This window comes from Squalius cephalus, assembly GCF_949319135.1.
Source record: "Squalius cephalus genome assembly, chromosome: 2".
NCBI classification, from domain to species: Eukaryota; Metazoa; Chordata; class Actinopteri; order Cypriniformes; family Leuciscidae; genus Squalius; species Squalius cephalus.
Genome location: NC_137123.1, coordinates 9,010,637 through 9,034,775, shown reverse-complemented (window position 1 = coordinate 9,034,775; position 24,139 = coordinate 9,010,637). Strand labels below are relative to the sequence as shown.

Here is a 24,139-nt window from a genome sequence, read left to right as displayed (position 1 = left end):
TACTGTGAAATCGAAAGAGGATCGTGAATGTTTTTATTGTCACAAACCCGGTCATTTGATTGCAGAGTGTTTTGTGTTAAAACGAAAACAATCGAGTTCTGTGCCTAAAAGCGCTGGCTTTGTAAAATTAGTTGATCCTGTTGAAACTGAGCGAAATGATAAACCTGATTCCAGTTATGCACCTTTCCTTCTGGAAGGGTTAATTTCTGTTACAGGAAACTCGGAGGAGCAAATACCCGTGAATCTGCTCCGTGATACTGGGGCAATGCAGTCATTTATTTGTGCTGATGTACTGCCGTTTTCTGATCAAACTTTTTGTGGCAGTTATGTCCTAGTGCAGGGCATAGAGATGGGTCTTGTTCAAGTCCCGTTGCACCAGATTCATCTAAAGTCAGAACTGTGTACAGGTTTTGTGAAGGTAGCCGTTCGTGAGAGTTTGCCTGTATGTGGAGTACAGTTCATTTTGGGCAATGATTTAGCCGGTGGGAAAGTCATGCCATTGCTGGAGGTATCTAATAATCCTGTAGTGTCGGATCAGCCTGATGAACTGGCAAAGTCTTTTCCCAAAACTTTTCCAGTCTGTGTAGTCACGCGAGCACAGTCTCGTAAGACGGATGCTGAAGATTTAGCTACATCTTTTATTGCACCTGTTTTTATTAGTGACACGTTACCCGATGAGAATAAGACTGTTAAAAATTTGCCTGTTTTAAACACTCCTGATGTAAAGCCGTGCGTGACGCGCGAGAGAGTTATTGCTGCTCAGCATGAGGATGAGAGTTTACAAAATTGCATTGCCGCTGCTGTATCATTGGAGAAAGCACGAGAAAGGAAGACTGCTTATTTTATTGAGAATGGTTTACTGATGCGTAGGTGGTGCTCTGATGTTTCTGATGATGCTGAATGGACTAATGTGTATCAGATTGTGATTCCAACCTGTTACAGACAGCAAGTTCTATCTCTAGCTCACGATCACGATCTGTCAGGACATTTAGGAATCAAGAAAACCTACTACAGAGTTTTAAGACATTTCTTCTGGCCTCGATTAAAAGCTGATGTTACTCATTTCTGTCGTACCTGCCGCATCTGTCAAATCACTGGCAAACCGAACCAGGTAATTCCTAGTGCTCCTCTCGTGCCTATTCCAGTGATAGGAGAACCGTTCGAACATGTTATCGTTGACTGTGTTGGGCCTTTGCCTAAATCTAAGACCGGTAACCAGTTTCTGTTGACTATAATGTGCACTGCAACCAGATTTCCTGAGGCAATTCCTTTGAGAAAAATTACAGCGCCTGTTGTAACTAGAGCACTTGTAAAATTCTTCTCTACATTTGGGTTACCAAAAGTTGTGCAATCAGATCAAGGCACTAATTTTCTTTCGAAGATTTTTACTCAAGTATTATCTAGTTTAAACATAACTCATCGAATTGCAAGTGCTTATCACGCTGAAAGCCAGGGGGCGCTCGAACGTTTTCATCAAACGTTTAAGTCAATGCTCAGAAAGTATTGTATGGAGACAAATAAAGAATGGGATGAGGGTGTACCGTTGCTCCTATTCGCGATCAGGGAGGCAGTTCAAGAGAGTCTTGGATTCAGCCCTGCTGAGTTAGTCTTTGGACACACTGTGAGAGGACCCTTGAAGATGCTTAAGGAGGACCTGATGTCTTTTGAGTCTAGCCCATCACTGAATGTGTTGGACTATGTGAGCAAGTTCCGTGAACGATTACATAAGGCTTGTTCGGTGGCAAAAGAGTCACTCGAAGTTGCGCAGAGAAAAATGAAATGTCTTTTTGATCGTAAATCTGTACAGCGTTCCTTCAACAAGGGCGACAAAGTGTTGGTATTGCTGCCTATGGTAGGCTCCGCGTTATCAGCACGGTTTTCTGGACCATATGAGGTGGTCAGAAAAATTAGTAGCACAGACTACGTAATCGGAACGCCCGATAGAAAACGAAAGACTCGTGTGTGTCACGTGAACATGTTAAAGACCTTTTATTGCAGAGGAGCTGTCCAGCCTGATGTTTCGCCGGTAGAGGAAACTGCTGTTCCTATGTCATCTCCTGCTCCTGTCTCGGTAGCATGTGCTGCCGTTGAACTCGCTGATCACGAGGATGGAGTTATTATACGTCACACTCACCAGCAATGTGCACGACTTAAGAACTCTGAGGTAATGTCTGACCTTACATCTTTGATATCGCATTTAATTGAACAACAAGGATGTGATATTGTGCAGCTACTCAATGATTTTCCTGCTTTATTGAATGATGTACCTTCTCGCACCACAGTTTTAGAGCACGATATTAATGTGGGTGATGCTGTTCCGATCAAGCAACATGCGTACCGCATGAATTCAGTGAAGAGAGACCTTATGCGGAAAGAGGTTGAGTATTTGTTGGAGAATGGATTGGCTCAAGCCAGTTGCAGTCCCTGGAGTTCTCCGTGTTTACTGGTACCGAAGAGCGATGGCACTGCTCGGTTTTGTACTGACTATCGTAAGGTCAATGCCGTAACTGTACCAGATTGCTTTCCATTGCCGCGTATGGAAGACTGCATTGACAACATCGGTTCGGCTCGTTACGTCAGTAAATTAGATTTATTAAAAGGGTACTGGCAGGTACCGCTTACGGCTCGTGCTTCTAACATCTCCGCCTTCGTGACACCCGACAGTTTCATGCAATACTCTGTGATGGCTTTCGGCATGCGTAACGCACCGGCTACTTTTCAACGACTCGTAAATCTTGTGTTGTCCGGGGTGCCTAAGTGTAACGCATATCTTGATGATTTGGTAGTTTACTCGTCCGACTGGTCAGAGCACATCTCTTTATTGAGTACTGTTTTCGAGCGATTAGAGAAAGCTTCGTTGACCTTGAACTTAGCTAAATGTGAGTTCGGTCAGGCTACAATCACGTATCTGGGGAAGGAAGTGGGTCAGGGGCAAGTGCGCCCAATCGAAGCGAAAGTCACTGCGATATCCGAATTCCCTGCTCCAACCACCCGTCGAGAACTTCGTCGTTTTCTAGGGATGGCCGGCTATTATCGCAGTTTCTGTAGAAACTTTTCGACGATTGCACAGCCGTTAACTTCACTCCTCAGTCCGTCGCGAACGTTTTTGTGGTCTGCTGAATGTCAGCATGCTTTTAACTCGGTCAAAGATCTTCTGTGTAATGCACCTGTTTTAGCCGCTCCAGACTTTGATTCTGCTTTCAAACTCGATGTAGATGCGAGTTATGTGGGTGCTGGAGCTGTGCTAATTCAAGGAGATAAAGATGGTATTGACCATCCCGTCTGTTATTTCTCTCGTAAGTTCAACAAACACCAGTTAAACTACTCGACGATCGAGAAGGAGGCGTTAGCGTTGCTGATGGCCCTTCAACATTTCGATGTGTATGTTGGATCAAGTGTTAGCCCAGTTACAGTGTTTACCGATCACAATCCGTTGGTTTTCTTGTCTCGCATGTATAATCAGAATCAGCGTTTGATGCGCTGGTCTCTGATTATGCAGGGATACAACTTAATTATCAAACATAAGAAAGGCGTAGAAAACGTGATCGCGGATGCACTGTCTAGAGTTGCCTGTTGCGGCGTCTGAGTACATTAGTTTGAACAACCATATGTTAGTTTTTTTTTTCTACATATGGTTGGTTCTTAAGGGGGAGGGTGTTACGTTCCACGTGCGTTTTGTTGGCGTGGGAATGTTGATGTTTTTGCTCGCTGATGCACTACACGTGTGTTGTGCGTTTATTGAGTTTTCTTTCTGTTTAATCCCACCTCTAGGTCGCTGTGACTGGCTGACTCATCCGTCAGTCATCATTAGGGCGGAGCACCAGAACCAATCAGAGGCAGTCCAGCTGTTTAAGAGAGACGGCGGGTTCATTCACTTTTGGCTCTTCCTCTCTTGCGGCAGCAAGCTGTTATGCGGCGTGCTGAGTTTTTGTGTACTCCTTGAGAGTTTTTGCCTGTTTAATCTAATCTACCTGGAGAAGTGTGCTATGTGCTTTAGTGATTATATTTAGTAGCTTATTCGTACGTGTGTATTACTATGTGAGAATCTAACAAGAGTTTAGCTGCAGAGCTATTTTGGGAAGGAACATCAGGTCAGTATATCGCGATATACATTCTGCCCGTAGCTGCTTTTGTGTATATACACACCAGGTAAGAGGTGAGCGCCAACCCTTGTATTTTTATTATTAGTCAGGTTATTTAGGCGCCGTATGCGCGAAGATTTCGGTTTGTTTTCTGCATTTTTCTTTGGTTAGGTTTAGGGACTAGTTAAGGATTGTTTTGTTATGTTTTGTTATATTCTTTGGCGCCACTTAGGTTCTTTCCCAATTTTCTCTTTTTATTTCTTTATTTATTTATTGCACTGTACATAGCCCACAGACATATACTTGCCTTGACTGGATTCAGTGGCTACGGCTTGTTGTAAAATAAAACTCCAGTCAAGTTTCTCTCTCAGAAGTTGTCTGTCATGATTCCTTCCACCACATTCCACACACCAGTAGTGTTTTAATATCTTTAATGTTATGTATATTTCCTAGACACTTTAATATCGTAACAAATACTAAAAACAACAGGCCTGTGGTCTGAAAAACTCAAGTCACCAATTTGGACATCAGAAATAGAAAAACCATGAGATTAAACTAGATCAAGCGTATGGCCATGTACATGGGTTGGCTGATTTACCCATTGAACAAAGTCACACGCCTCAATCAGGCTCAGAAAGTCTCTAGATAGAGCTGAAGAGTCAGAGCAAACGTGAATATTAAAATTGCCAACAATTAAAAGTCTATTGTACTTGGGAGTGATACCCCCTAAAAAGTCTGAGAAATCATTTAAAAAATATTTGTTTGTTTTTGGAGGCCGATACACTACAGCAATTACTAGTGAGTTTACCTGGTCTACTGAAAAAAGTTGAACTTCAAAAGTCAAATATGAATCTGTTTCCAGTAATCTACAACCGAAGCTGTTTTTGAAGACAGTAGCCAGTCCTCCACCCTGGCCAGAACGACGAGGAGTATTAAAAAAGTTCAAATTAGTGGGAGTGAGCTCCGAGAAAGAGCTAACATCATCAACAGGAAGCCAGGTCTCCGTCACAAATAAGAAATCAATGTTGCCGGCAGTTAATATGTCATTTAGTATAAAAGTTTTATTTCCCAGCGATCTGGCGTTTACTAACGTCATCTTAATTGAAACAGAGTCACTGACCGGTTGCAAAGTTTGCTGAAATACCCGTTCCAGTGAGCGCAGATGCCGCTGATCAACTCAGTAAGGGAAGTGGCGCCGCCGAAGTTGCAGTGGCGAGTCCCCAGTTAGATGAAGAATCCATTGATAGGGCGTCTCGAGAGAACGCCTCGAAATGTAGTAGCCGCGGTCCTTCCCATGGGCGCGAGCGTCCCGAAAAGGTCGACAAGCCGGTCCCGGCGTAAGTCCCAATCTCAGCCTGACGGCTACACCACCCCGTTTTCCTCTCCTCCTACGCCGCCTCACCAAAGGAAGCGAAGGCGGCAGACGACGCAACCACACAGGCAGAGCTCGCAGGAAAGGAGGCGGTGGAAAGCCGAAGCACTCAGCAGGTACATTGTTGTTAGAGTAAGACTCCATTGTTGTTCTAATGTCAAACAACGTCTGTCGATCATATATAGTTAACGTTGTAACATGATAGGCAAAACTTTGATTAATTAAGGAAAGGAAATATACTATTCCAGACAGTAAGAAGGAGATCCAGAGAGCCAGACGGCCAGCCAGAAACAACGGTGCCATCTTCTCTTCTCCGTCCGATACTGGGGAGAACCCTTTCCCCCACTGGGACCCAGGGCCCTGGGCCCAGCAGGCCGGAGCACCACCTGCCATGGAGACAGAAGGCTGTGTCTCCAATCCAGCAAACTGCAACTTTACCATCACTGAATGGACAACGATCAATTCCGGGCCTTCTCGGCACTTCAGGATGCCGTGCCGTCCAGCATGCCCTCAGCAGGCCAGGGCCGCAGGCTTCGACTCACAACAGCCATGTGCTCGTCGAAACCACAATGCAAGCTCATCATCATCTTCTCCATCAGGCAGAGAAGAAAACGATGGCAACTTGCACCATGACTTTTGGCACTCACGGACTCATCAACGAACTCAATTTTCAACCACTTCAAGAACTGTCCGTGCACACAAACTATGCAAGTATCAATTTAATGAGGTGCTCTGAAAATGATCAGCTGATGGTTTTTTTCATACTGAAATAGATCTTTTCCATAGTTCTATTTCCTGTTTCCGGTTCCACATCACTCACCCCTTTACCTATGCATGGATGGATGGATGAATGTATGTATGTTTGTTTGTTTGTTTAGTTTAGTTATGTTTGTGATTTAGTTCATAAAACTTGTGCACAATTATTTATTTGGTTTCTGATTCTCTGCTTGCATACAAAGTCCCTTTTATGATCTTGATCTTGTTACATGCTCTAAGTGCTGTACATGCTAATGAATAGTTATTTTTCAGTGACCATGAAAGATACACTTTTCTTAGAATAAATGAATAATCAAAGAGTTTGTTGGAACTGATAAATTGATTGTAATATTAATTTGGCTTACCTCAAAGTTAATCTAATTAACTGACCCAAATATTAATAATTAATCATAATTGGTAATTATGGATTATTATTAAAATTTCCCCTTTGAGCTAATATTGTTATAGTTTGGTGGAGAATGCGGGCATCGTATTAAACATTGTATGCAAGCAGACAGTAATCAGTCATGTTGTCCCATAAGTTTTATTAACATTGTCTACATGCATGTACAAGTTTCTGATAAAATCAGCAAAACTATAGCTTGAATATGCCTTCCTACGAACGGCACAAAGTTTCTCAATGCTATAAGGCATGTTTAAATCATACGATAAGAAATTCCTGATATTAGCGAAGCAATCCTAATTTCAGTTCTAAATCGAGCGTAAGCCTTCTCTGACGAAGAAATCTCAGATTAGCCGCATGTATAGATGGTACCAGAACAAATTAATCTGATCATTGGGCGAAGAAATCCCCATTTTCAGCATTTTTGAAGGTGATTGAGCGATGCTCCTCAATCACCGATTAAGGCCTTATTATTATTCGTTACGTCATTGTATTCATATTAAACCGCTGAACCGCTCATATGAAACAATCACGTCGAATTAGTGGTATAAATGCTAGCCTAGCTAACTAGTAATTTGCCATTGTCTGTAAAGGGACTGTGCTGTTTTTATTTGTGAAAGAGTTGCATCACTTGCATGCAACTTCATGTGTTTAAACTGGAGTTCTCAATGCAAACCTTCATCGCAACCCGAACGCTGCTCCGTTCGATTTGTGTTGTTGGTTGGCATGGGTCTCTTAGCAAAACATGACACTGGGAAGTGCGGGCAGGCACTTTGACAATCTGATAACAGCACAAAACCTCACAGCCCCTTGTGTAAAGCTTGCTCCCGAGCAACCCTACACACATACAAGTTAAAGCCCTATACCTCGATGGATAGCTTTTAGCGCTGGCTAAAACTTAGACATGTGTGAATGTAAAGTGTAACCTTCAAACTAAAGTCTATAGACTTTGGGCCTTGGCCCTTGAAACAAAGGGATAGTGATTTGAACACGAGTAACGAGAATCAAAGCTCCTCAATGCTTTGAATCAAAGGAGTCAATTGCCAATTGCAAAGGAGTCTCCTTCAGCCTGAAACAGACAACAACCTGCCGAGGCAGAGAAGGGAACCGTTAGACGACAACGAAAGCGGACGTTGGACACCCAGCCTGAGCCACCAAGAGCTGACCAGCATCATCTTCTCCTTGGCCATGCTCCCGCAGGCCTCAAACAGGAGGTAAATGAACTAACGCTGCCAGCCACAGAATTCCAAGAGAGACGCTAAAGCCATCAGTGTCCAGCCAGAGCTGAAGTCCAAACACTGACTCAGCAATGCTGTAACATCATAGACAAACACAAGGGGGGTCCTGAACAGAACTGAAACAGTCCAACCACCTGCAAATGGACCCCACAAGAAGATGTATCCTGCTAAACTTGCATTCAGCAGGGAAACCTACCCCAGCCAAGCACAGAGTTACCAAGGGGGGAAACAAACTCCTCTGCTTAACACGTCAACGGATGGTTTCCTGGAAGCTTTTGAAGCCGCAGAAGGAAAAGGATTGATTCAGACGAATCCTGAAACAACACGTGTAGTGACAACTCAAAGACCAAAACGTCCACGCCTACCTACGAGACATTGACGTTCACCTGCAGTCTTTGATGAGTGTGCACCATCAAGATAGACTATCTGATCTGGGTCACAACCAGCCCAGACTGGCACTGCGTTTTGGCTTTGGCTGTGGTACTACCAGCAGCTGGAACAAGCCATCATAACAGGATTCTCAGAAATTTTTTTTTTTTTTTTGCCCAACCACCACCCCCCCCCATCTTCGGAGGTCAACTTTATTTTTATTCATATAACAAAATAAGACAGTTTGTTTGCAAATAATAAAGAGTGACAAGCTGTAACATAGAGACAGGGAGGTACACAGAGAGACGGTCAGACAGACACACGGCCAGACAGACAGACAGACAGACAGACAGACAGACAGACAGGCAGGCAGACAGCGAGAAGTTATAAGTGTGGGATTGGTATGTCTGTAAGTGTGTGACTGTTAGGTATTGTTAAGGCAGATATATTGGGGGGGGGGGGGATAGAGATGATTGGAGGGGAGGGGTGGAGAGGGGGTGAATGGGAAAGCACGTGGCTTACATTAACTGTTGAATTTGTAAAAAAAAAAAAAGGTTATGAGGGGATTCCAGGTTTCTTTAAAGGCAGATAAATTGTTCTTTTTATGAGCTATGGTTTCTTCTGTCAAAATGAATTCTGTGATTAGGTTAATCCAATGGGTAAAATGGCAAGATGATTTTGATTTCCAGTTTTGAAAGATTTTTTTTTAGCGATTGCTAGAGAAACAAGAACTGGGGTTTTGTATTTGGAAGTTGGAAGGAATGGAGGTTTCTGAAGTATCTCCTAGGAGACAGAGTGCAGGAGACAGTGGGACTCTGCAGTCCAGGACCGAAGACAGTGTGTTAGTTAATGTGAACCAGAGAGAGTGAACAGGCTGGCAAAGCCAAGTGGCGTGGAGATAGGTGTCTGTGCTCCCAGAGGTGCACTGTGAGCAGGTGTCTGTGTCAGATAATCCCATTTTAAATTGTTTGCTCTGAGTGATGTAGGTTCTGTGGATGGTTTTATATTGTATGAGTTGTAAATTGGTGTTGGTGGTCATAGTAAAGATATTCTTGCAGATCTGTGTCCAAAAATTCAGGTCGGGAGATAGCATGAGGTCGCTTTCCCACTTCCCCTTAGGCAGGGTTATTGTGGGGTTAGATGAAGCGATGAAGCTGTAGAGTTTGGATATACGTTTTCTTGGGTGGTTGGCTACTTCCAATAACTGTTCACTGATTTTAGAAGGCTGTAGAGTGTTAGTTGAAGTTGTTTTGCTTTGAAAAACCTTCACCAGTGCGCAGTTAACCTTCACCAGTGCGCACTACTGGATAAAATTATGCCTCTCATGACTGCTTTGCCCGATTCCCAAAGTGTTGATGGTGAGATTTCTGGAGAGTCGTTCATCTCCAGAAAGGATGCCCACTCTCTTTTTATAAGAGTGGTAAAATTGTGGTCCTCTAGGAGAGAAGTGTTGAAGCGCCATCTTGTAGAGGTTTTCTTCTGTGCTGGGTTGTTTAATGTTAAAGATACAGCAGCATGGTCACTGATAATAATTGAATGGATAGTATTTTCTGATATCTGTTGAATTAAGGAGTTGCTAATCAAAAAATAAATCTATTCTAGAGGAAGAACAGTGGGCTGAAGAGGCATAGGAATATTCTCTTAGCAGTGGGTTCCTTGCTCTCCAGCTATCGCCAAGGCCATCATCCTTCATATATTGTTTAAGTACTTAGATGAGTGACAAGTTCGTGTGTTACTGTGGTTGTGTGTACGGTCAAATGATGGGTTGAGAAAAATATTGAAATCTCCGGCTACTATGAGATTTGTGGAATTGTACAACAGAGAGAAGAGATTATGAAAGAAAAGTGGGTCATCATTGTTTGGAGCGTAAATGTTTGCTAGTGTAAAAGTTAAGTGATTGATTGATATATTGATGATAATAAATCTTCCTTCTGGATCTGTGTATGGTTTCTTGCATAATTTGATTTTCTTTGGTGAGTTTTGTGACTTGGGTGGAGAGGTGTGATACGGTTCTTTTTAGTTCGATGTAATCTTGCATTAGAGTTTTGATTTGGGATTGAGAAAATTCGAGACTAGCTTTCAGATCACGGATGTCTATATGGAGAAGTTCGAGCAGGGCCGGCTCTAGCCCTTTGGTTGCCCTAGGCGAGATTGAGTTTATGCTTTTATAGTCACTGCAACACTTCAACAAGCAAATTATGACTTGAAGGATCAACAGTAATAAATTGTTCATACACAAATGCTACAAAGAATGTTCGAGGATATTTACCAAATTAAGTAATAAACTTAAGGAAGAAGGAAGATATACTACAGACCAGCATATAGAGTATAATAGACCAGTAGTGTTTGAGATTAATTAATGAGGAATGTCAATGTTTACTTGGAAACAAGTCACTGAAGTTTTAAATTGTGGTTGGATAAACGGTATTCAAGGGTCTTACTTGCTTCAGGCTGAGTATCCCTGGTCTGTGTTTCACTGGTGCCTGGAATGCTAGATGTGGCCCCTTCACCTGCAACAGCCAGATCAGTGGTGTTAAATTAAATTAGTGAAAATTACTAAAACTGTGGTTGAAATTAGATTCATAGGGATGGGATGTTATTGTGATTTCCATGTGTTTTCATTATCTTCTAGTACATATTGTCAGATGGTTGTAAGCTTAAATTAGTTATTCAAATGACTAACTTCCTTCAGGCTGCGTGTCCCTGGTCTCAGTCATCTGTCTTTCACTGGTGCCCTGAGTGCTTGATGTGGTCCTGGGTGTCCCTTCACCTGTATACAAGCATATTGTATAGCCAGACAAGCAGTGAGTGAAATGATGAATGTGGTTGAACTTCTTTAAGAAAACAAGCTAACATGCTAACCTTTTTCTATTGTACTTTAAAGTATGGATGTGGCTTGAATAAATACTATTAAATAGACTCACTTGATGCAGGCTGTGTGTTCCTGGCCTGGTCACTGGTCCATGGAGTACCACTACTGGATGTCCCTACTCCTGCAGCTGTATGTATTTAAACACAGAGTTCATCCTAGCTGTTCGTTACACAATTGCATTTGGTCATTTCTATCATCCTACCACATAGTTGCATTGTACAAATACATTTTATCTCTGACCATTTAACTTGTAGTAGATAAATTACAATTACTACCACCACTACCATTATTACTAATCTATTAGGCTGCTACAAGGCTAAATAATACTACTGATAACAATTAGTAGTATTAATGTGATGTGATTATAAAAGTACTAATTGCTAATAATAATAACAATAACAAAAACAGCAACAATAGTACTAGTTGTACTTTCAAAGTTCAGAGAGAGGAGAACATGAAGGATCAGGTGTCCTTTCTCCAGCAGGTGCCGGCCTCTGCAAATATTGCCCGATTGCATCTGGCCATGGCCAATTAAAAAACAAACAAACAGATTTTAGTATATTCCTAGAGGGGAACTGTACAGAAGTGTGAACACCACGTCAACACCACTATCAGCATAATGGTTACTGTGTGTGTATGAGCCTGCTAGTTATAATGAATGTAGAGTAGAGAGCAACTGTACTTTTCATAACTAGCATGCATACGTTATCCGAAATACTGGTCTTTTGCACCGGAGGGTTTATTAGGCCGCTTCATTTTCTTCATCAACGCGCCAGCAGCTGCACACTTGCCTAACGTAACGTAACGTAACGTAACGTAACGTAACGGCAACCCTAGAGGGTGCCCGCATGGCCGCGCCCCCAACACATTTGTCGCCCTAGGCAACCGCCTAGTTCGCCTATAGCAATCGCCGGCCCTGAGTTAGAGTATGGCAAGTTTGGAGTTTATGGATGCGAGTACACTGACCTCGACTGTGGTTTCCTCGTCTGTTTCGGTGGATGAATCCCGTTTGCGTATTTTCCTGTTTGGTTCTGACATAATGTCCAGATTGTAGTAATAGCTGTCGATGAAGTTGAACAGGTTATCCGGGTCTTGACAAGATTGGTTATCCAGTATAGTGAAAGTTGTTTTGATAAAATGAGTGAAGTTGATAGTAATCCAGTGTTTGCGTTTGCGTTCAATTGATAGTAATCCGGTGTTTGCGTTTGCGTTCAGAGTGCTGCCATATTGGTTCTCACCCACAGTCTCGCGATAGTCTCGGTCTCGACACATCCTCCCTGATGGAAGTCAGACTTAAGAGTCTGAACGCAGACTGGGCACTGCCCAGACACCAAACAGACCTAAAGGTGCCTGTGCTACTACCACAGACTCCAAACGAGCTTACCCTGGAACGTGCAACAAACCTGTGACAGAGGAAAAGACCAGCTCCAAGAACCTTTTCCTCCAAAACCAGTTAGTCACCATTTCTGGCCGCTCCACGCAATGCCCACTCAACGATGCGTGACTTGACGCAGAATGCCTTTAACACACGAGGCCTCCTCAGTAAGGGTTCCTAAACCCCATAGACTCTGAACTGCAAAGATCAGAAGGCACACAGCACGACCATAATGCAAGCCGCTGCTACAAAGTTCATAGTCAGCATAGGACATAGAACTTTTAAAGTAGATGAAAATGTGTGCTCAAAAGAAGCAGGAAGCGGCATTAGTAAAATTAGAATTTTACTGATTTAAAGAAAATCTTGAATGTATATGTTAGCCTCACAGACTATGCACTGTTTTCAAACCATACAGACATTTGCCACCTTCTGGTTGAAATTGGCACTGCTGCATATTCGTTTCCATGACAATGACTTGTCACATGACATACTAACTTTAAATAGGGCATGCGTCACCCAACACCAGATAGTAAGCAAACCACCTGAGCTGCGTAAACTAACAAAACCTAGCGGCCCTTCGTTTAACTACTGTTATCCTAAAGTGCGCATTTGATCATCCCGATCCAAATAGGACGCGACATCTCTACTAAAAGTGAAAAAGTCTTAGATTTTTAACTAGTATCTGTAATTTCAGCATTAAAGCATAAGTCTGTTTGACAAAGGAAGCTCAACTCAGCGGCATGCTGTACCGGCATTTATTATTCTGCTTGTTTGGAGAAATCCAAAGTGCAGCATCTGTTTCTGACGAAGAAATCTCAGTACAGTGTTATATATGCATAGACTTGGGTGATGCTCCCCTTTCTGCAAAGTAAAGGCCTTACAAATTATTGTTAGATTGATGTAATTCATCGAAATTTTGGCTACATCTACAAGCAGAGCTACTTAGTGATCAAGATTGTTCCACTCGCTGAAAAGTCAATATTTACGCATGAGATGGACGTAACCTTGTATGCTTAGACAAGCTTCGACTTACAGCAAATCTATTTCCTTACCTTTTAAACAAGTAGAAGAAGTTGTTTAAAGTAAAGAAAAGAGTTACTCCAGTAAAATTAGCAAATGCCAAACCACATTTGCATTTTACTGAACGTAACATCTAGTTTTTGGAAGACTCAAAGTATAGGTGCCACATTTGAACTCGTTTAAACATGTATAACTCATTTAAAATGTGCAGACATTCTGCATAGACTGTTGAATTGCTCTGATATGGTTCCCATGACAACTACTTGTCACAGGAAGAGCAAACTCATAACGTCATATTGTAAACAAGCCAGCCCAGATGGCTCAGCTAACCTAACCTAGCGTCCGTTCAGCTTAGGCTAAGCTAAATAATAACTGCTACAGTTAGCGGTTAGCATCATTTACTTGAAGCCTTTAACTACAGCTTGTGCTGTGCACAGTGCAAAGCGATCTAACATACTTTTCCTTTAACCCCAGTTAGGGTTCTGATTTTTCACTTTCTCTTTCCTTACTTTCAATTCTTTCCAGCTGAATTTTACTAATAACAATTGTTAAAAAGGGATGCTTATGAGAGAGCATACATTTGAAACTGCTGAGTCTGTGAAGGGTTTTGATTACGTAATTTGCCTGCCTTATAGCATAACTTGACATCAACAATCAGCAAATGAATCTCAACAATAGTGACAATAAAATATTCAGATAAACAGATCAACTCTAAACATCCCAAAACAGGCTACTTAAAATCAACAAAAGCGCAATTAAAGAAAATAGTAAGATCATTCAGCTGCATAATTTATTCATGCCTCAATGCATGCTGGGAGTCATCGATGTGTTTTGTTCTCTGCTGGCTCCCAGCATGCATTGCGGCAAAATATATTTGTTGATTGTCACCATTGTTGAGATTTATGTGCCGATTCTTGGTGTCTGTGTGTCTGAATAATACATATGCTATTTTATTTTTTAAAATCTTTAAATTTCTTTATAATAACCATTTACAATAACACTATTAGATCTCTTGCTGTTGTAACTGTGTGTTAATAAAACACATTTGTTATGGGAAAAATGCCAAAAGAAAATAGATCAGGTGATTTTTGGAAACTGTTGATCTATTGGCCTGAATCTCTGATCTCATCCAGTGTCTAAATTTTGAATATATGGTGATGTGTTGATCATTTGTATTTTTGATTATAGTTGCCCTGTGATTCAACAGCATGAGATCCAGTAGTGGATATATGGTAACTATTTATTATACAGACATTTATAGTATATACATTTATATTCTACATCTGGCATGTAAGCCTGATGAAAAATCAATGTTAAGTTTCAGTCTTGATTCAATGTTGATCTGCTATCAGGGATATAGTTCTTTATAATTATAAACACAACAAGTACTGTTTTTGACTATGAAGTGTGGCATATTCAGAACTACTGTACAGTGTGAATGACAGCCAGACACACCTGAGAACAATCTACAGGTTTCATACATTTCTACCAAAACATTTCCATGACTTTTGAGGCAAATATTCATATTAAAATCCATGTTCAAATTTACCATAGCATATCTGTAGCCTACATAGATTAGAAAACATTCATAAAATAAGCCAATAGAGACACAGTGTGTAACATTACCAGGTGAGATGGTCACAGGTGTGGCAGATGTAGGGCTGGTGTTAATGCTGCCAGTGTCTGAAAGTTTGGATGAATAGTGATTAATGAACAGAGACACAAATATCATGAGTGTGTAGAAAGAGCTCATGTGAATATAATTACCTGCACAGTATGCAAGATTACAGTAAGTTGGACTAACCAACTCATAGACATAATAATTGTCTGGACAGGCTTTGACTTTAATGGGAAAAGACCCGAAAGTGCAGCAGTAATTGTTCCAGTGACCGCAGACATCTCGAGTGACGACTCCATCTGTTACTGTTGGGTGTCCACCACGGATCCACAGTGGTGCATTAGTGCCACAGCTGTCCTGAGCAACACATGTGTCTGGGATATGAGCGCTCACACCATTAATGAAGAGACGATACCAGCCTCTCCAGGAGACAGATGTGTCACAGTTTCTGACTGAAGCATATGTATTATTGATGGATCTCCATGTATTGTCCAGCTCAGTGTAGGTGTAGCAGGGGTCTGCAGAGAGATTAGCTGTGATAGAAATATATTAAGACATTAATGAGTTTCTGAAAAACATGTTATTATAAAAGGTAACCAGAAATGGAGTTTTTGGTACAGCTTCCAACCAGTTTGATTTCATTTCTGTCAGACGACAACAAGAGTTCTTACTGAGAATTAACAGAGGTTTAGATGGTAATGTTTTATAGTTTTATTTGAAGTGACAATTATAAAACATTGTCCAATGCATATGCAAAAAACAGAATTAGTCATTACAACATGTACATCATTAAGGCCTGTTCACACCGGGGTCACCGTTTAACGCCTCGTGACTAAACAAAGGGCACCAATGTGAGTGTGCACACCGACGCGAAAAACGCCACGCGTAAAAGCGGAATTTTTTTTAAAACGCCTCGGGTTCGTTTTTTTGGTTTGACGCGCCACGTCAAAAACTATCCTACCAATGAGATTGGCGCTTTTGCTCACGTGTCTGGAGCTTCTGAAGTTACAGTAAAACACAACTTGGGGGCTCTCAAACACAAAACGGTCTTGCCGAGCACACATACGTAACGGCGAAGAAGATATACGTCAAGTAGGGTCAAGTACTACAGTCTATGGTCAAGTAGCGTCTACACTGCTGGGAAGAAATAAGACGAGGAAGATGCAAGGCAAGATGAATGTAGAGCTGCTGGTCTCGTTGGTGTCGGAACATAAAGAACTATATGACAAACGCGACAGCGACTACAAAAATCTTGATAAGAGAGAACTGTTATGGAGTGTAATTGCAGAGCAAATGGGCCTTGATTGTGAGTTTCATTTCACTTAATTGTCTTTCATGTACATTGTAACTTTTTCCCACAAACGTTTGACAATCACCGGGTTATTTCTGTTTTACATTAAGCGCCATCTAATGTCAGGGAATGAATTTGTATGTTCACTCGGCTCATCGTCAGCGAAAATCGCTTGGGTGTGAACACAAAAAACGTGCGCCGAATAACGCGCGCCGATATTCGTCCCGGTGTGTACGGCCGTTTACATTAACATTATTTTTACAAAATGAAGCAGTGTATTTATTATTTTGATTTCCTGAACAATCATTGTTATGATGTAAATGATCTTTGAAAAGTAAAAAAAAAAAAAAAAAACATGTTATGAACAAAGTTACTTTTCTTGAGCTGACCAGCCAATTATGAGGTTATTATGTGAGTATAGGAGACCATAAGTCTGAGTGGACATCCATGACATGCGGAGTCCCTCAAGGCTCAATTCTTGCACCACTCCTGTTCAACCTGTATATGCTCCCAATGAGCCAAATAATGAGAAAGAACCAAATTGCTTACCACAGCTATGCAGACGACACACAGCTCTACCTAGCCCTATCGCCTAACGATTACAGCCCCATTGACTCCCTGTGCCAATGCATTGACGAAGTCAACAGTTGGATGTGTCAAAACTTTCTTCAGTTAAACAAAGACAAAACCGAAGTCATTGCGTTTGGAAACAAAGATGAAGTTCTCAAGGTGAACGCTTACCTTCACTCTAGGGGTCAAACAACTAAACATCAAGTCAGGAATCTTGGTGTGACACTAGAGTCAGACCTTAGTTTCAGTAGTCATGTCAAAGCAATAACTAAATCAGCATACTATCATCTGAAAAATATTGCAAGAATTAGATGCTTTGTTTCCAGACAAGACTTAGAGAAACTTGTGCATGCTTTCATCACCAGCAGGGTGGATTATTGTAATGGACTCCTCACTGGCCTTCCCAAAAAGACCATAAGACAGTTGCAGCTCATACAGAACGCTGAGCAGAACCAGAACATATGAACATATGTTTTTTTTTTCTCGATCGTTTTTACTCGATCACTGATCGATTGCTCCTGTCTGCCTCGCTGCCTGCTGTGAGTGTGTTTGTGTGCTTCGGTGCTGTAAGCTCCGTCTTAGCCTTATATTTCTTTGTTTTGAACCATCATTTTACTACCATTTCTAGTCGTTTATACTACTACATTTTACCCAACATCTCAGATTAACCTGACATCGCTAGCTTTTGTTATTAGTACTACTAGCACAACACGCTAGTAATTCGCTAGCCTGTTAACTCAGCTATTTTTATTTATTTATTTTTCTCTCGCACGTCCGCGCCTTTGAGTTCATAAAAAGCTCAGGTGAGTAAGAATCAGTCAACAAACACGGTGAGTAATGTCTTGTCCTGTTATTGTCACTTGCACTTCATGTCACATGTTTAGTATAGCCTTCTCTGTCGACAATATAGGATTTATATGTGATAAATGTAAGGAGACAGTTAGGTTGACAGAGAAGATTTCAGAATTAGAAACACGCATCCAAACTTTAATTGAGGATAGTAAGAGTGCTAGTGCTTTAGATGTTTTGGATGCGCATAGTATAGTGAACACTTTACATGAGTCAGTTCTGGCTGAAGTAGAGCCTGTGCAGCCGGGCAAATGGGTGACAGTGAGGGATCGCTCTAGTCGCGGATCTAAAAACCACTCTTCCGTTCCGATTACCATAACAAATCGATTTGCCCCGCTCAGTGAAACACCCACTGAGAATGATTGTGCCCTAGTTATTGGCGATTCTATTACACGGAACGTGAAAATAGAGACACCAACCACCATAGTCACATGTTTGCCGGGAGCCAGAGCGCCTGACATCAAAGCAAATTTAAAAGTGCTGGCTAATGCTAATCGTAAATTCTCTAAGATCATTATTCATGTCGGCACTAATGATGTTCGACTCCGCCAGTCGGAGATCACCAAAATTAATATTAAAGAGGTGTGTGAACTTGCAAGTACGATGTCAAGGACTGTAATTTGCTCTGGCCCCCTTCCTGTTCGCAGGAGTGATGAGATAGTTAGTAGATTGTGTTCGCTTAACGGTTGGCTGTCTAGGTGGTGTCCGCTTAATAATATAGAATTCATAGACAATTGGAAAAGTTTTTGGGGCAAACCTGACCTGTTGAAAAGAGATGGTATTCATCCCTCCTGGGATGGTGCTGCTCTTCTCTCTAGTAATATGGCTCATAGTCTTAGAGCTCAAACATGACAATCTGGGGCTCAGGTCAGGAAGCAGACAGACTGGCTAAACCGACCGTCTGCTAGCGGCCTCGCGTCACCAAGGTCAGATAAATCCTATCACATAGAGCCTCTTTCACCTAGCTATCATCATATAGAGACTGTGTCTGTTCCCCGAATTTGGAAATCCAAAAAACGTTTAAACCCATCTAAGGTTAAAAATTTAATTGATGTTCAACAAATAAAAAACAGCTATATTACAGATGAGCAAATGCTAAAGCTTGGGTTGCTGAATATTCGATCGCTTACCTCAAAAGCACTCATTGTTAATGATATGATTACAGACTATAACCTAGATGTGCTGTGTTTGACAGAAACCTGGCTAAAACCAAACGATTACATTACTTTAAATGAATCAACCCCGCAAGATTACTGTTATAAACATGAGCCTCGTCTGAAACGCAAAGGGGGTGGTGTTGCTGTAATTTATAGTAATAGTTTCAAAACCACTAAGAAATCAAGTTTTAAATATAATTCTTTTGAAGCATTGGTGCTTAATGTAAAAATATATAGTGTAAACGATAAATCATGTTTGAGATTTGTGCTGGCTACTGTATACAGGCCACCAGGGCACCATACAGACTTTATCAAAGAATTTGCGGACTTTCTATCAGAATTAATATTGACTGCAGATAAAGTACTAATTGTTGGTGATTTTAATATACACATCGATAATGAAAAAGATGCATTGGGATTGGCATTTAAAGACATTGTAAATTCAATTGGAGTTAGACAACACGTGTCAGGACCTACTCATCGTCGTAATCATACTCTAGATCTAATATTATCACACGGAATAGATGTTGATGCCGTTGAAATTCTGCAGCAGAGCGATGACATCTCAGATCATTATCTAGTCTCGTGTAATTTGCATTTAGCCAAGGCTGCAAAGCCGACTCCGTGTTTCAAATATGTGAGACCTATGACTTCTGCTACTAAAGATTGCTTTATTAATAATCTTCCTGATCAGTTTCATCATCTCAGCATCCCAGATAGCTTAGAAGAACTAGATATTACAACAGAAACGTTTAACTCTCTCTTTTCCAGCACTTTAGACACAGTTGCTCAGTTGCGCTTAAAGAAGATTAAAGAAAATAGTCCAACGCCGTGGTACAATGAGCACACTCAGGCCCTTAAGAGAGCAGCCAGAAAAATGGAGCGCAACTGGAAGAAAACAAAACTAGAGGTATTTCGCATTTCATGGAAGGAGAGCTCTATTGCATACAGAGAGGCTTTAAAAGCTGCTAGATCTGCTTATTTTTCAACCCTATTAGAAGAAAATAAACATAATCCTAGGTATTTATTTGAAACGGTGGCTAAACTAACGAAAAATAAAGCTTCAAGCCCAGAAGTTTCCAAGCAACACAGCAGTAATGACTTTATGAACTTCTTCAATTATAAGATTGATAATATCAGGGACAAAATTATAACTATGCAACCGTCTACTACAGTATCACATCAGGCAGTGCATTGTAGTCTCCCTGGGGAAAAATTTGATTCATTCGTTGCTATAGGAGAGGAAGAATTTACTAAACTCATTAAATCATCTAAATCTACAACATGTATGTTAGACCCTATACCGACTAAGCTACTGAAAGAAATACTTCCAGAGGTCATAGATCCTCTTCTTAATATCATTAATTCGTCTTTGTCTCTAGGATACGTACCAAAAAACTTTAAGCTGGCTATGATTAAACCGCTTGTTAAAAAAACGCAACTTGATCCTACAGAATTAGTCAATTACAGGCCGATCTCGAATCTACCTTTTCTGTCAAAGATATTAGAAAAGGCAGTATCCTCACAACTGTGTTCCTTTCTTGAAAGAAATGATATCTGCGAGGATTTCCAGTCAGGATTTAGACCGTACCATAGTACCGAGACTGCTCTCATTAGAGTCACAAATGATTTGCTCTTATCATCCGATCGTGGTTGTATCTCTCTATTAGTGTTACTCGATCTTAGTGCTGCATTTGACACCATTGACCACAACGTTCTTTTAAATAGATTAGAACATTATGTTGGCATTACGGGAATTGCACTAGCATGGTTTAAATCATACTTATCTGACCGTTATCAGTTTGTAGCAGTAAATGATGAGATGTCTCATCGATCACAAGTTCAGTATGGCGTACCACAAGGCTCAGTACTAGGACCGTTGCTGTTCACTCTGTACATGCTACCCTTAGGAGATATCATTAGGAAACATGGCATTAGCTTTCACTGTTATGCCGATGATACTCAGCTCTATATTTCTTCAAAACCTAACGAAACTTATCAATTCACAAAATTAACGGAATGCATAGCGGATATAAAAAATTGGATGACTTGTAATTTCCTACTTCTAAATTCTGAAAAAACAGAGTTTCTAATTATTGGACAAAAAACTTCCTCACGTAATAACCTAGAATACAGTCTAACACTTGATGGCTGCTCTGTTAAGTCTTCGTCGTCGGTTAGGAACCTGGGTGTGCTCTTTGATACCAATCTTTCATTTGAAAGTCACGTGTCTAGTATCTGTAAAACTGCATTTTTCCATCTTAAAAATATATCTAAATTACGCCATATGCTCTCATTGACAAATGCGGAACAATTAGTTCATGCGTTCATGACCTCAAGGCTAGATTATTGTAATGCTCTACTGTGTGGTTGCCCTGCACGCTTAATAAACAAACTACAGCTGGTTCAAAACGCAGCAGCTCGAGTTTTTACCAGAACCAGGAAGTATGACCATATTAGCCCAGTTCTGTCAAAACTGCATTGGCTCCCTATTAAACATCGCATCAATTTTAAAATATTGCTGATCACTTACAAAGCACTAAATGGTTTAGCTCCGCAGTACTTGAGCGAGCTCTTAACGCATTATAGTCCGTCACGTCTATTGCGATCTCAAAATTCCGGCCAGTTGATAATACCTAGAATATCAAAATCGACTGCTGGCGGTAGATCATTTTCCTATTTAGCACCAAAACTCTGGAACAGTCTTCCTACCATTGTCCGGGAAGCAGACACACTCTGTCAGTTCAAAGCCAGATTAAAGACACATCTCTTTGACCTAGCTTTCACATAATACATTATAGACTTCTATAATTTAATGTTAGGCTGCATATATTAGTTCAGCCGGAACCGGGAACACTTCCCAAAAATCCTGATGTACTCGTTACATCATGAGAAGAATGGCATCTACGCTAATTTTAGTGTCTGTGTTTATCCCGAGGTTTTCCCGCCGCCTGCCGGATCCAGGCCGTATCCAGATCTGACAAGGGACCTTCGCCTGGACCGATGACAACGCAGTGCTGAAGTGCCAACTAGTCTCTCCCTATGGAGGATCCCACTACCACTCTACAGATAAGGCGTTGTCGGGAAAATTCGTTTCGCGTTCCTACCCCAAAGCAACAAAATAAAATAAAATTCTTTATCAAAATTTATAAGGAAAGACAAGTACTTTGTTTAGGCTTGGCTTGTAGGGAATTCCAAACCTGCGTATATTCAAACGCACATAACTATAGAACCCATTCTAAATGCTCATGTGAACGGCATCAGTGTTTCTCACAGGTTCGCGTTTAAAGTCTGTGTAGAGGGAATGGTGTCGTCTTAGCGGCCCCTAATTTAATAACAAATGATCATTGCGACGGAAGCAAATCAATCAAAACTAACTTTAGATGGAAATAACTTAACTCTGCTGTAAAGCCGAAACAATCTCTGTTACCTTAAATTATACGCTTATCTCTGTAAAGCTGCTTTGAAACAATCTACATTGTTAAAAGCGCTATATAAATGAAGATGACTTGACTTGACTTGACATATCACACCAGTCCTCAGGTCTTTACACTGGCTCCCAGTTAAATTTAGGATTGATTTTAAAGTATTATTACTGGTATATAAATCATTCAATGGCCTAGGACCTCAATACATTGCAGATATGCTCACTGAATATAAACCCAACAGATCACTCAGATCTAGGGTTGCAAAGGGGTGGAAAATTTCCGGTAAATTTGGAAATATTCATTACCACGGCAACCGCTTGCGCGTTCACTCTGAAAGTAACTGTACACATAAGAGACGGATAGATACATTATTTAAGGTTATTTCTATTCGTTAGAATATTGATATATGAACTTGTTGTCAAGTAAGCCCCGTTGCGAGCATGTGCGTCTCTATAAACTTTCAGTGTGCTGCACTGCTCTAGTTGACTTCTGCGCCTTCCCCCCCCCCGAAAATATCACGTTAATTTTGAAAACGTAATTCCTTTTGTGGATCCCCTTGGTCTTTCTTCATGTTTCTTTGACAAATATCAGTGTCTCAGTCTCGCGCACGCTGCACGCGAGTTAACCACGCCTACTTATTTACATGTTGCGGTATACACGTAATAAAAAAATCTGTTACGCTGGGCATTTTCTTCTGCGGTAACGATATATACCGTCATACCGCCCAGTTCTACTTATGTGGTAAATAAAGTTATGCTAGCTTATTTAGCATCTAACCTATCAGCTTGCTATCTACTAGATGAATACATTTGTATGTGATATTTGCAATTTAAACATTTAATAAATATATTTCCCCATAATATCATCAAAACTTCACTTTGTTTAGTCCACAGGCTCAAATGTGTGCCTTCAATAGTCTTGTGCTTTGGGCTTCTGTACATGTGATGGGGGCATGCACAGTGCCAGTAGGGGGTGTGGTCTCAATAGCCATGCAGTAAGCAGTGTGCTATGTGCATGTGATTGAGGAATGGCATGGATATTCAAGTGTATTTGAATGGCATCTGTTTGTTTTAGTCAAGATTATGCTAAAATATACTTTCCTCAACTATATTTAAGTTCCCTATAAAGAGCCAACCTTCAACTTTGAAAATTCCCAGTTTATTCCCGTTTATTCCCATAAATTCCTGTTAATTCCCTTAAATTCCCATTAATTCCCATGGAAAATTTTGCAACCCTACTCAGATCACTAGAATCATATCAGCTAGAAATACCAAGGGTTCACTCTAAACATGGCGAGTCCGCTTTTAGCTATTATGCCAGCCGCAGCTGGAACCAGCTTCCAGAGGAGATCAGATGTGCTCCTACAGTAGTCACATTCAAATCCAGACTCAAAACACTTCTGTTTAGCTATGCATTTACTGAATGAGCACTGTGCCAATGCTCGTCCGACTATCTGTACTGTACTGTATTTTATTTTATTTTTCTAAACTGTTTTAATTATTCTTATCTCTTTTTATTATTTTAATTTCTTCTTATCTCTTTTTATTATTTTAATTTCTTCTATGTAAAGCACTTTGAATTGCCATTGTGTATGAAATGTGCTATATAAATAAACTTGCCTTGCCTTGCCTCCTCTTACACACACACTCTTCCTCCTCTTACACACATACTCTTCCTCCTCTTATACTCACACTCTTCCTCCTCTTATACTCACACTCTTCCTCCTCTTATACTCACAC

At 40.9% G+C, this 24,139-nt stretch overlaps 1 protein-coding gene across 1 annotated transcript in view; it reads right to left on the bottom strand.

Annotated features, from left to right (window-relative positions):
* Positions 1-7,649: 7,649 nt before the first annotated feature.
* The window catches only part of LOC307149003 (uncharacterized protein), a gene marked incomplete at both ends in the record, with an annotated part of 38,631 nt that continues 22,141 nt past the window's right edge, over positions 7,650-24,139 (bottom strand). Inside the window, 6 exons of the mRNA XM_079855004.1 lie at positions 7,650-7,699; positions 10,662-10,730; positions 10,904-10,990; positions 11,145-11,219; positions 15,114-15,170; positions 15,255-15,638. Coding sequence (XP_079711130.1) covers positions 7,650-7,699; positions 10,662-10,730; positions 10,904-10,990; positions 11,145-11,219; positions 15,114-15,170; positions 15,255-15,638 — 722 coding nt within the window. The remainder of the gene's footprint in view (positions 7,700-10,661; positions 10,731-10,903; positions 10,991-11,144; positions 11,220-15,113; positions 15,171-15,254; positions 15,639-24,139) is intronic.